General features: G+C 49.5%; 4 protein-coding genes across 4 annotated transcripts; 3 read left to right on the top strand and 1 right to left on the bottom strand.

Moving 5' to 3' along the window:
* Window positions 1–1,300: 1,300 nt before the first annotated feature.
* BDW70DRAFT_168132 (uncharacterized protein) lies at window positions 1,301–3,246 on the top strand (the record flags this gene model as incomplete). The annotated part of the gene is made up of 3 exons (XM_073742384.1): window positions 1,301–1,495; window positions 1,558–2,458; window positions 2,534–3,246. The coding sequence occupies 3 exons, from the start codon at window positions 1,301–1,303 to the stop codon at window positions 3,244–3,246; spliced, it is 1,809 nt and encodes a 602-aa protein (XP_073596201.1).
* Window positions 3,247–3,452: 206 nt separating this feature from the next.
* Window positions 3,453–6,096, bottom strand: BDW70DRAFT_168131 (major facilitator superfamily domain-containing protein; the record flags this gene model as incomplete). Its single annotated transcript, XM_073742383.1, has 9 exons — window positions 3,453–3,554; window positions 3,738–3,777; window positions 3,831–3,969; window positions 4,034–4,300; window positions 4,494–4,912; window positions 4,969–5,069; window positions 5,361–5,463; window positions 5,695–5,988; window positions 6,053–6,096. 9 exons carry the CDS (start codon window positions 6,094–6,096, stop codon window positions 3,453–3,455), a joined length of 1,509 nt encoding a protein of 502 aa, XP_073596200.1.
* Window positions 6,097–6,667: 571 nt separating this feature from the next.
* BDW70DRAFT_159953 (uncharacterized protein) lies at window positions 6,668–6,966 on the top strand (the record flags this gene model as incomplete). Its single annotated transcript, XM_073740760.1, has 2 exons — window positions 6,668–6,787; window positions 6,841–6,966. The coding sequence occupies 2 exons, from the start codon at window positions 6,668–6,670 to the stop codon at window positions 6,964–6,966; spliced, it is 246 nt and encodes an 81-aa protein (XP_073596199.1).
* A 3,518-nt stretch (window positions 6,967–10,484) lies between these two features.
* Window positions 10,485–11,528, top strand: BDW70DRAFT_168129 (TMEM53 family protein). Its single transcript, XM_073742382.1, has one exon. The coding sequence runs from the start codon at window positions 10,588–10,590 to the stop codon at window positions 11,494–11,496; it is 909 nt and encodes a 302-aa protein (XP_073596198.1). The 5' UTR covers window positions 10,485–10,587; the 3' UTR covers window positions 11,497–11,528.
* Window positions 11,529–12,485: the final 957 nt, after the last annotated feature.

Raw genomic sequence — 12,485 nt, 5'->3', positions numbered from 1 at the left:
CCTTTGCTCCACCGGACAACCAGACATGTGGAGATTATATGCAGGCCTACATTGATGAGGTTCAAAGCGGCTATCTCCTGGATCCGAGCGCAACTTCCCAGTGCTCGTTTTGCTCCATGGACAAAACGGACACATTTCTCTTGTCGGTCGCTAGTACGTTTGATGAGGCTTGGAGGAATTTTGGTCTCATGTGGGCTTATATTTTGTTCAATATCGTCGGCGCTGTGTTTATCTATTGGCTCGCTCGTGTGCCCAAGGGCAAGAAGATGGCTGGGACGGCATGAGGGAAAGCTTTCGACAATATTTTCGGCCCCTCAAAACACTATTCCCTCCTTACAACATTCCCTGCTTGTTTTCTTTTCTTCTTTTTTTTTTTTTTTTTTTTTTTTTTTTCTTTTTTTTTTTTTTTTTTTTTTTTTTTTTTTTTTTTTTTTTTTTTTTGCTTTCGCCCGTCTTGCAACTTCGTATCAGGACGAGGTCAGCCGTAAGCTGCATGACTAGTGGTATACATAAGTATTACACGGTAGTATCATCGCCCCGCAGCCTCATATTCCGGCAGGTATTCGATAAATGGATGAAGCAAAGTCATCCATCTGCACTCCTGTTGGCGCATCGGCCACCTTTGAACTCGAGCTGCAGGCCAGGCGGAACTGGGGTTGCCGAATCTAAGTTGTCCTAGAGCCTCACTTTGGTGAGTTAAGGCCAACCAGTATATATGTTGACAGCGGCTTGCGGCAATTCCTGATGCTCAGAATATAGACACATGGCAAGGATAAATCTAGCCACGTTTCTCATGGTCCGCGGACGGGAGGGGCAAAGAGCCTCGCTCTCTGGCTCACTGTCGCCATCCTCGACCGGGTCGGTGATCTCCAACTACTCCAAAGAGACAAGATCTCTAGTGGAACAGTACGCCGAAGCATTACTGGAAAGAATGGAAAACACAGACACAATGAGGCTTGGCCGCGCATTCATCACATACGACAGTCTCTACGATGTTTGGAAGGAGCAGAGTCACTCTGGGATTCTTAGCAACCTCGAACTCACGGATAGAGATGCCATATACGTGAGAAACAATTTACTGAGGACGTTTTCGATTCTCATGGTGATACGGTGGGATGAGTGGCATAGATTTTCAGAACTTTTTCTTCGGGAGCGAGATTTCGAGACTCCAATCACGGATGAGGCTGTGATGAAGCTACCATCATCGGACCTGAAGCAGCGCCTGGGGGTCAGCTGGGCATTGAACTTTCAAAATTGGATTGCGGCTTTCGATCCCATAATCATTGAATCCGGGAAGATCATGGCCTGCGAGAAGAACGTCATGTCGAGCAGTAGCGGGCACAGCGAGTATGTGCCAGTCCCCAATGGTGGACGACTGCCCTTTCTTCTCAAAGAGTCAGGCTCACAGCTTGGAAGAGGGGGCTACGGCACCGTCACTAGGGAGACGATCGCCGCAGGCCACTTTCGAGACAGGAACAGGGAGCCGAATCTCAGAGTGAGTAGGGCCAGAGAGGATTTCCCCGTTCGACCAGAGACTAACCCGCTTCCTTCCCGCAGGACAAGGTCGTTGCTCGAAAGTGCTTCACTAACAAGATCTACTTTGACTGTGAACGGGTGATCATGTCGTTACTGGTAAAAGGTCTTCTTAAGCACGATAACATCGTCTACCCACTTGCCATGATCAGCCTCGAATCGGAGTACAGCATCTTGATGGACGTCGCGGACTGTAACCTCGAAGCCTTCTTGACAGAGAATGGCAGGATGAACTCCACGATCAGCCTTAAATCGCTACTCAAGCAGGTCGCAAACCTTGCCCATGCTCTCTACTCATTGCATAATCCAGACGCGTCCGGTTATATTATCCACCATCTGGATCTCACGCCGAGGAACGTTCTGGTAAAGCGGTCTAATGATCCTGTTAACCCCGGGACATGGATGCTCTCAGATTTTGGCAGGTCCAAGCATTACTTCAATAGAACCACAGCAGAATCCGGTGCAAATTCGGTCCAGACGGAACCTCAAGTCAGTTCCTCTGAAAGAACGAGTACCTACCTCCCACAAGAAAAGAAAAGAGGCTCATACACCGATATCTGGTCTCTGGGTTGCATCCTGTGTCGTGTACTTTGCCGAAAACGCCACGGAATCGAGGGATTGCAACGGTTCGTCGAGCTGAGATTTAAGGGTGATGAGGATGGGAATGACTACTTTTATCGAGGCAGCACTGTCAATCCATACGTGAAGGAACTGTTAAATCAATTTTGTTCCTCGGAGTGCACGGTGACAAAAGAGTGTGGAAAGCTCTTGAAGTCGGTACTGTCTATAGACAAAGATGTGCGACCTAAAGCACTGAAGCTCTATCACGACCTCGAACGCATCACGGAAACTTGCGAAGAGTCCGCAAACACCGAGATCCCCCTTGAAATCGAGTCCCCCAGACCGCAGACGCCTCTAAACGCAGGTCACACGCACGCTGTTCCCAGCCAACCGTTGTCTGAACATAATGAATCTTTAACTGCCGACGTTGAACCGCGAGGGGTGCCACTAATTCAAATCAACGAGGACACGGACGAAGGGCAAGAACCCGAAAACTCCGTGGATCGCAGTCCCAATCCCGTATTCCTCGCGATTAAGAACCAACGCGAGGATGATGCGCTGGTCCAGATAAAGTCTTTCTTTTGCGGGAGTATCCGAGGATATTCGAGCATAGGGCAGTACGACAAAGGCTTGACTCCCCTCTGCCACGCTGCAGAAAATGGGTATACTAAAGTGGTCAAGTTTCTCCATGATATGGGTGCGCAAATCGACGAGCGGGATAAGCGCAGCAATACGCCGTTGATGTATGCCTGCAAGAAGGGCCATTGTGATACGGCGGAGTATCTGATCAACCAGGGAGCAGACTGGAACCTCCAGGGTTCAGATGGGTATACGTGCCTCCACTTTGCAACCGAAGCCAGAAATATCAAGATAATAGACGTTTTGATTAAAAATCAGTCTCAGGATAGGGTAAGGCTCGACGCGAACATATTGAGCACGTTGGACCGAACACCTCTGGAGCTCCATATAAACAGGAGGCAATCTACGGAAGCTCATTATGAGCTCATGAAAAAGCTGATCAATCTCGGTGCAAATGTTGAGGCACCATCGCCCAAAGCGGATCATAAAACGGCAATATATTTAGCTCTAAATGAGGGGGATCAACGGGCGATGAAGATTCTAGATCCCAAGCCGATTAACAGAGGGTGCTAAAATATAAGAAGCGTGATCTCGGGGTGATAAAAGAGATATCGAGGAGAGTTGGCTGACTCGAAAGGTAAAATACACCTCTTCTGTCTTCGTCGTTAAGTTGGTAGACCTCAAACTACGCCTCAACCCCTCCATGCCGGGGTCGAAAACAGACCACCATACTACGGAGTTGCGTTGCCAGCGACCTTGTGCGGGCCTCTTTCAGGCTGTTACGTCTGAAATTGCGGAAGAGCAACATCAGAAGCGGGAGTCTCGTTCTTGTTCAGTTTGAGAATGTCGGCGATGGATCTGATATTGGTGGCGACACGACCCTTGGTCGGTTGGTCAACTGCATGAAACGTCAGGTCAGGCTCTGTGAAGCGTTTGGAATGGAACATACAGAGTCGGTTCATGTCCTCAAGTGTCTTCCTCTCCGTGCTTGGAATCTAAGACGGCGATGCGTTAGAATTTCATTAGAGGGGCGTAGAATTCGAGCCAGAGACGGGTTCCCATACCATAAGAAAGAGCAAAAACAGCATAGTTGCGTTTAGCCCTCTTGTCAGTGTTAGCCAACAGCCTAGTTCTCAGCTGTAAGAGGGCCAACCTACGTAAACAGGAGCAGGACATTACGTTGACCGACTCGTTCATTTTCAATGGGCGACCAACTGCGGGTGATTCGAGGGACGAACAGGACAAGCAAGCCAAGGCCCAGAAAATTCGCCATGACACTGAAACTCATCCCGACTTCTGATACAGTGGCGATGGCAATGTCAGTTACCAGGGGAGCCAAGAGGGTCAGATGAAATCTCACCTCGAAATGCTAGAGGGAAGATTTCCGCGCTCAACATGAATGGAACTGGGCCGGCGCCGATCGAGTATGATGCAGTATACAGGAGTATGACGGTAACCACGACCGCTGCGACACGTCCACCTTCAGGGTCAATGTTGAAGCAGAAGCTTGCTCCAAGCAGGGTGATTGTCATAAAGAAAAAGGATGTCAGAAGGGTAAATCTGCGCCCCTTGGAGTCAATGAGAACGAATGCCGCCAGGGTGAAGACAAAATTAGAGGCGCCAAATCCTAGAAAGAAGTGGTGGTCAGATATCAACCAGCTTTTAAAGGGGAAGAGGCGACGAACCGAAACTGAGTAGATTTATCTTGTTCGTGGACGCCGCATTCCCAAAAACAATAGACGAATAGTATGAGAGAACGTTAATCTAGCAATGGGTTAGCCGGGGGCCGCAGCGCAGTATTTTCTCATCAGTTCGTCTACTTACACCGCACAGCTGCTGGGAAGTCATGACGAGGAAGGCAACGAGGCATGCCCTTCTGTTCCGGGGTAAGGTGAAAAGGTACCGCATACGCTTGAAACTGTCTATCTTTTCCACATAATCTTGGTATGGGAAGGAGGAATTGCCGATCTCCTGTTCGGCCACGTACAATTTGACCTCCTGCCGCAGCTGGAAGTGGATGAAATAGAGGTCGCGCGCGGCTTGGAGCTCCAGCCTACGAAGTCGCCGCAGGCTTTTATACGCCTCTCCATAGCGCTTGTTACGGATCAGGAGCCGGGGAGATTCAGGGCATAGCATTACAACAAGGATCTGGGCTAATGATGGAATCAGGGCCAGTCCAAGCTGAACCTCCCAGCTCACAGGGGCTATCAACGCAACCACGAATCCGAGCATAATGCCGCTATTCTCATCTTAGCACGAGGTCATAACCCAGAGAGAGAGAAAGACGAGACTTACAATGCATCAAACATCTGCCATAGCATTAATATCCGTCCTCGGGATTTCTCCATTGCAGCCTCCGCGGCGAAGATTGGAGCAACTGAGGCCTTGGTCCCAAACTGTCCAGAATGACCGTCAGCATTGGCGGCCAAAAAAAAAGAAAAAGAAAGAAACGAAAAGAAAAGAGGGCCGGCTTTACGGCGACACCGAGAATCACCCGACAAACAAGCAGTTCTTGCCAACTTTCGCAGCGGGCGGACCCTTTCAGAAGTGTCGTTAGCCTCGTCCTTTTCACCTAGGGCTTCACCTAGCTAGGCGGATGTCCTCGTACAGATACAGCACACTACCGAGACCACCCCACTAAGCAAGAGGGCAAACCGCCTTCCTAGATGGAGCCTCGACTGCCCAACCTCTCGGTGTTCAATGCCATTGGCTTCACAGCGTGCGTTGTCAGGTTCTGAGTGATTCCGCGACAGGCTGAAGCCCTGCAGCGGATCACTAACCCACGTTCCACTGAACACTGATGAACTCTTTCCTGGCCTAAATAGCGAATTGCACAAGAACGTACATGATACTTCCAGAGAGCGATGGGATCGCATTGATTGCGGCAACTGTCCAGCTATCGCCGTCCAGCCCGAACTGGGCTGGCCAAATCCGTGTTGAGGTGTTGATTGCCGACTGTTGCCAGCCCCTGGATGCAAATGGTTCAGTACAATCGTAGATACGGTTACCTGCAAGACTTACAAGGCAGCTGCTGCGCATGCCGTCACCATGATAGTGACACGCATACCCTCCCCAAACTGTTGGATCACCTCCCTCAGCCCGCGCAGGTTGGATCGTTCCTCTTCTGCTAGCACCCTTCGTTCTACATCGGATATGGAGAAGGTATTTATGGCATTGGAGTCCTTTGCGAGCTTCGCTCCTTTAATCAGCACCTCGACATCAAGTAGTGATTTGAGTCCGGGGGCTTCGCCGTGAAATCTCCTCGCGTCGCTCTCAATCTCTTGTAGGGACATCCCATTGAAAGGATCGTCGATACTGTGATTGTGTTTTCAGATTGTGCTGAAGAACAGCTTTCTGTGCACATGAAGGGATTACTCACTCGCCAATCTGATGCGTCCCATCGCCGGATTGCAGCCACCTCATTTCGCGTTCCATGTTCAAGCAACACCTGCGGCTGAGATTATACACAACACCGTAAGGAGTACGTTGTCAGAAAAAGATTAATCATGCAGTTTCTGAAGGCCAACAACACTAGCAGCTTAAGAATGTATCTTTCCTACCCCGCACTAGCTAATTTGTCTAAAACCAGACGGGACTGCCGGGGGGGGACATACCTGGATGCACCGGAACAACAGCAAACGAACAATGGTCGATGAAGGGAGACACGGGTTTAGGCACTGTACGAGAAAAAGCATACATTAGTAGAACCACTGTATTACAAGGTAGGGTAAATACAGCCTCGCCAGTGGGTTCGACGCAAATCCCATGACTTCTGAACTACGACTAGTTTCAGCTCCTCAGCCCTTCGGTCTGCTCGACGCAGCAAACAAACAGGGATATTTCTGACCATGTCAGGCTGGGACAGAGGCTCAAGCCCCAGTATGCCATTTCTTTAGCCTTGCTCGCCGCGGGTTCTCGCCCTTCACTGCCACCATTTTCCTGCTCCACTGCATACCAACTTCGGGCGAAGTGTGCCAGCGGTGCTAACATAACTATGGGTGACAAGCGCAACTACGCGCAGAACATCGTTCCCGCTGATCTTACGGCGTACATTTACAAGTCAAGGCTCGAGAAGCTGCTTCAGGAAATGTTCGGTGAGAATATCAAGGTTAATGTGAGTGAAGTTCCCCTCAGTAAGCCTTATGACTTCAGGTCCTCATACAATAGGCTCCTCAGCATAAGGCTGATCGATTCGAGTTCTTCGCGCCTCGCATGGTGACAGATGTGGGGATTCACCCATCACTGTGGCTTTCCTCGCTGACGCAGACACAGGATGACCTGATGTATGGCTAACACTCTTCAAGGCATTAACCAAAGCAATAGACGACTGATAGGTATGACAGACAAATTATTGAGGTCAAACGGGTTCATTGAGGAGCTGGGAAGCCAGTGCTGTTGAGCACCATTTACATAGTGCGTGATCTGCTGGAGGCGACAGTTGCAGTCCTTGGTGCCCTGCGCAGCCTGCAGCGTCTACAGCCTGTCTAGCTTGGTACACGGCCCAGACTGAGATTTACTGGATGAAAATCTTTTATAGCATAGGCTGGTGTAAGGCTTACTCACATCTGTACCGCCACTTCTTGATGTATTTAAAACCCCCGGCGCGGACTAGTCGTGCCCGCAGGCTAGGCCAGCACATACACGCACACCCTTCAATTACCGCCGCTGATCATGGCAGAGAGTCGCGATGAGACAAGTCTGGCTCGGCAGCTCACTAGCCTTGTGTCCCTAAAGGTTCCCTCTTCAAATGGAGGACGCTCTATCTTCTCTAAGGAGCCGAAAAATGTTGAAGTTTCTCTAATTGATATAGACAGTGAGTCTTTCGTGTCCTATATAACAAAACTAGAACAGAAAATCTCATCAACCGCTGCTCAGCATATACAAAGGGCCCTGCGGAACCCTTCATAATCAGGAATGAGGAGCAGCTCAGGGAGTATATCAAAACAAGGCCTGAACATCAGGCACGGATCATGTATGACTCGCTTAAGACCGTGCTGGATGTATCTCTGACCACGCTGACATGCCAATTGCCTGAAATTACAGCTCGATATGTTGCAAGAATTCGATCACGCCTCTTCTCATCACGCAGTCAGCTATGCAGACCCTTCTGGACCGATACGACATTGGCGTTGATTTCCTGGACTTGGTCCACTCTTTTGGAAGAAAACCCCGGATTTCAGACGCAGGACACGGGAGAATGACTATACATAGACGTCGCAACGGTGCATACGGTGCGGTCTCTCGGGTACATGAAGCGATAGGACATTTTGGTTGACAGAAGTTCCCGTCACAGATATCCAATACCTTCTCCCCTATGTCGAGAGCTACGGAGTCGATGAGACGAAATACACCGATCGATGGGTAGGTGTCTTCAATAGATTCTCCCTGGAGAGGGCTGGCCAGAACTTATCGATTATCCTTCATCCAATGCAAAACAGTGAGGCACAACAGCGGATCGAGTCAGCAACAAAACATGCTTTGGATTTCTGCAATAATCCGTCTCTTTTGCATCTCGTCATTCTGTCGACATATATAGGAAACTGGCGGCTTTGTATACAGAGTATTGGAGAAAAGATTGAAGAGAAGGTGTGTCTCCTTCGCTCTCTGTTTTTTCCTTTCTTAGTTTTTCTCTTTTTTCTTTTTGTGCATTCCGGCCTGCTTCCATCCATGTTGCTAATGAGAATTGGTATCCGATCAGACAGGCGTTGTGATGGTGTCGAAGTTCACGGATGAGACGAACCATTATAAGGCGCTAGGTTGGCTTGTCGAACTGTCAGTTCAGCGAGAGAAATTGCTACCTTTGAAGCCGAAATTGAAAGTGGTACACCAAATTCTAGCCAGGCTCAAGGAAATAAATTCCTTTGTCAACACACAGCCCGGCCGTCCCAACCATGATCGAGAGCAAACGGACGATTTGCTGGAATCCTATCTGCAACGTGTGGAAGGACACTTGCAGAGTGTCGAGGCGCTGGAACATAAGCTTCAAGGGACATTAAATCTTGTAAATTCCTCACCACCCGTCGGGACTTCTGACTTCACCATCGACTGACCATTCTACCCCTGCTAGCTTGAGGCGGCGGTCGATCTAGGGAATCGCAATTCGACTGGAAAGATCGACAAACGAATGCTCCAGCTGGCAAGCCACAGCGCCGACGACAGTGCCGCAATGAGGGTTATCACATTCCTCACAATGCTCTATCTGCCGCCGAGCTTCGTTAGTGTACGTGTGAAGCACTCTCACTACCGTAATTTACTCTTGTCTAACAAATCGCACATTCAGACGTTTTTAGGAATGGACCTGTTCAAGTTTGATAACGAAAACGCGCCATCCGGGGTACTCATATCCAAGGGTTTCTGGTTATTTTGTATTTTATGCATACCGCTAAGTGCTGGGACATTCCTGTCATGGAAGGTATTCTGGAAAAGACACAGACGGAAGAGACGACCGTCGGATCTTCATCAGAGCAAGGACATTGAGTTAGGTTTGATGTGATAAGGCAGGGCGTTATTGCTTTGAATTGTTCAAAATAGACAGTTTCTTTGTTAGGCCCTCGACTGAAGTCAACATGCCGGTACTCTTTACGAATGTACCCCAAAGGATAAATAGGCCCAGCGATCCATGACCAAGCGAACAGACCAACCTTCAGTGCATATCGATACCCACCTACCGACGCCGCTCGACTGCTTGCCTTTCGCAAGAGAATTCAGAAGGTACCGGCCTCATCACACGGCGATCGAACGAGATCCGCAAAGGTGCCAACAGGCTCGTTGCCGCATCATATAGGGCCATACGGAGCTATTGATCAGCTGGCTGTCAGCCGGACGAATTAAGAAGATATACATACGAGGAATTCCAAAATGATGATAGGTTGGTACACTACTAGACAGATACGTCCAAGTCGTTACCTTGGGGATAATGCAAGCATTTAGGACCGAAGTTCGAGAGCACAAGCAGGCCTCCTCCACGCCAGCCATAACCTACCATTTCTGGATCATTCTCTATCTCATTACCGATTGTACAAAGCCGAAATCACTGGAACGCGAGTGAGAGCCATCCTCCTGTCATTGAGACGTGGCATATCAAGGACATTCCTCTGTTCTCACGGTGGACGGGACCTTAATGCGACGTTTAGAGACACCTCAGCCGTCGAGAGCGGCATTTAGCCTGAATGCCGGCTTCGAGCACGCTATCTACAGACATTATCTCTTTCTGGATGTGACTTCAAGCTCGGAGCAGCGCAGGGCATCCTTCAGGCAGCCGCACACTTCATGTGAGCTCATATACTCTCGCCATCCGCATTTGACACGGACCCGAGTCGTCGATACTGGGACAAAGAGGCAGTCAAATTGAGTCATAGTACAAGACTACGAACGCTGTCGAGGCAAGTTTTTTATGCAAATAGACTTCAAATGATGGCATCTCATCATCTCACGTTTTGTCTCTAGGAGGTGCATAGGATCTTCAACACGACGTACGTATTGACACACCGGTCCTCATGGTTTGGACAATAAACTGTAGCCACAAAATAGAAGCGTCTGTCGAAGCTTCAGGGAATCCACCTTGTCCTGAGAATTCATGTCAGATCTTTAACACCTCGGTGCAATTCAGGGAATCGTTGATTTTTTCATGTGATTTACTCCACTGCCCCTGGACACTGACACTGAAACCAATCACAGCAGTCGATTGTAGACCGGAATCGATATCAGCATCTTAGAGTGGATCCATTGAAACCATCAACGGGCCGCTTACCTGCCAGTGTAAGCATTCGGAAGAAAGGATTCGAGAACTGTTGAACAGTCAAAAGAAATTTGTTGGGCTCGCCATGGCCCGTTATATCTTTAAGTGGCTTTAAGTGGCATCTTGCCTCTCAATATCACCCATTCCCATCTGTCAACTAGCATTTCACGTCAACTATGATCGCCAGCCAAGCAGGTGCAACGATCCATTTCCCAGGCTTCACATCTCGCACTGACCAGATCTTCGTGCGCGACGGGATCTCAGCATCATCAGACTCAACATCGATCTCTAATGGCAGTCCAGTCAAAACCCTCATAATCTTCGCCTGGGGCGACGCACAGCCCAAGAATATCACAAAATACGCCGACGGTTTCCGCACCCTCTACCCGTCCGCCAAACAGATCGTTGTGCTGTCGCCAATCTACAAGGCGTTATGGCGCTCGATGGCGCAGCGCGTGGAGGCCATGAGCCCGATAATAGACGAGGTCTTCCTACCAACTGGCAAGAGCGAAGCTGAGCAGGATCATGATGGCTCCGGCGTCCTGATCCAGGTCATGTCCAACACGGGCGGAATAGCTTATGCTGCGGCCCTTCACGCGTACCGAAATCGATACGGCCGCCCATTCCCGCATAGGCTCGTCGTCCTTGATTCCACGCCCGGAAGCACAGATCTCACCTTCGCCAATATGCGCCGGTTCGCGCTGGCCATGGCGCTGGGCACGGCCAAGTTCTTTCCCTGGCCGTTCTGCGTCACGAGAGGTCTCTGGGCAGTCTTTCTCTACGTGCTCAACCTCATTGAGAAGATTCTGGGACGGACTAGCGCCGGCGCAGAGAGTGTGAAGGTAGTTGGCAACCCGGAGCTGGCGAGTTTGGAGACCAAACGGCTATATCTTTATGGGAAGGAGGACCAGATCATTCTGTGGAGTGATACTGAGGCTCACATTGCCGAGTCCCGGCAGAAGGGGTGGGAGGTACAATGTAGGGTGTTTGAGGGCAGCGGGCATGTTGAGCATATGAGGAAGCATCCGGTTGCTTATTGGAAGGCGATCAAGGAGGCGTGGGAGAATGCCACCGGCAGTGCGTAGAACATTGGAGGCATGGCCGAAGTATATAGAACTTCTTTTTAGAAACTGTAATCATAAATACCTAGCGTTTCCCTCTCCAAGTCTGCTCCGAGTTTCGGCTGAAGCGCTTGAAGCAAACTGTTGTTGAGTCCTGCCGCTGGGAGCAGAAGCCGATCTGGCTCCAATTCTTCGGTCCCAGAACCTGACAAGAATTGCACAGTCCATCTGGTTCATCAAGATGCCGATGAAGCCGTTGTTGAGTTTCGACGAGGACGTCGTAGAATGCGCTAAAGACGAGCCTAGATACTACGTCGGTGTTTAACCAGGGCACTGCGCTCATGCTTTTCTCGCTTTCAGGCCAACGATAAAATCCTGAGAAGATGCAAGTAAAGAGATGCGGAGCTTACATTACTGACCATATTCCTAGCAATCTTCGTCCATACCATCTCCAACAGCGGTCAGGAAGTATCAGGCCCAACTCTCCCCACCCACAATGATAGCGGATAAAGACTCAATGCCACTCCACCACCGCATTCATTGATTGAGTGAATGCTTGTGTCAAATGGACCTTGATATAACGTACGGTGGAATGTTTTTCTGCGTTTTCAGTGAGCTCAGTTACTTATCCGAGCCATTAATACCTTGGACGTTTGCGCCGCAGCCGCAGTTGCTCATGAGGAGCACAGATCAGACACTGGGTAGAAGAACTTTTATTTTATAACCGAGCTTGTTGTTAATGAAAGTCCATTTGTTAGACCTGTTTCAAACTAGAGTCTAATCAAACCATATCGCACTATGTCCCCGATTTGGGTGACCATCGCTTCACCGACACGGTTATACCACTTTATTGAGTTAAAAGCTGGTTTGACGTAGAAAGAATACCAGCTCACTACATGGACAACGACGAGCCCAAGGCAGGATTCCAAAGCTTCTGAATCTAAATACCCTTCGAAAGGCTCCAATGGAGCACGGTTTGAGTGTACGTGCGGAATTATCATTCTGCGAGAGCT

The sequence above is a fragment of the Aspergillus foveolatus genome (assembly GCF_047715535.1).
Source record: "Aspergillus foveolatus strain CBS 279.81 unplaced genomic scaffold BDW70scaffold_23, whole genome shotgun sequence".
Classification (NCBI taxonomy): domain Eukaryota; kingdom Fungi; phylum Ascomycota; class Eurotiomycetes; order Eurotiales; family Aspergillaceae; genus Aspergillus; species Aspergillus foveolatus.
This window is presented reverse-complemented; position numbering and strand designations above follow the sequence as displayed.

Excerpts from the sequence above, each read along its gene's own strand:
- BDW70DRAFT_168129 (XM_073742382.1), top strand. The coding sequence starts at position 10,588 with ATGATCGCCAGCCAAGCAGGTGCAACGATCCATTTCCCAGGCTTCACA.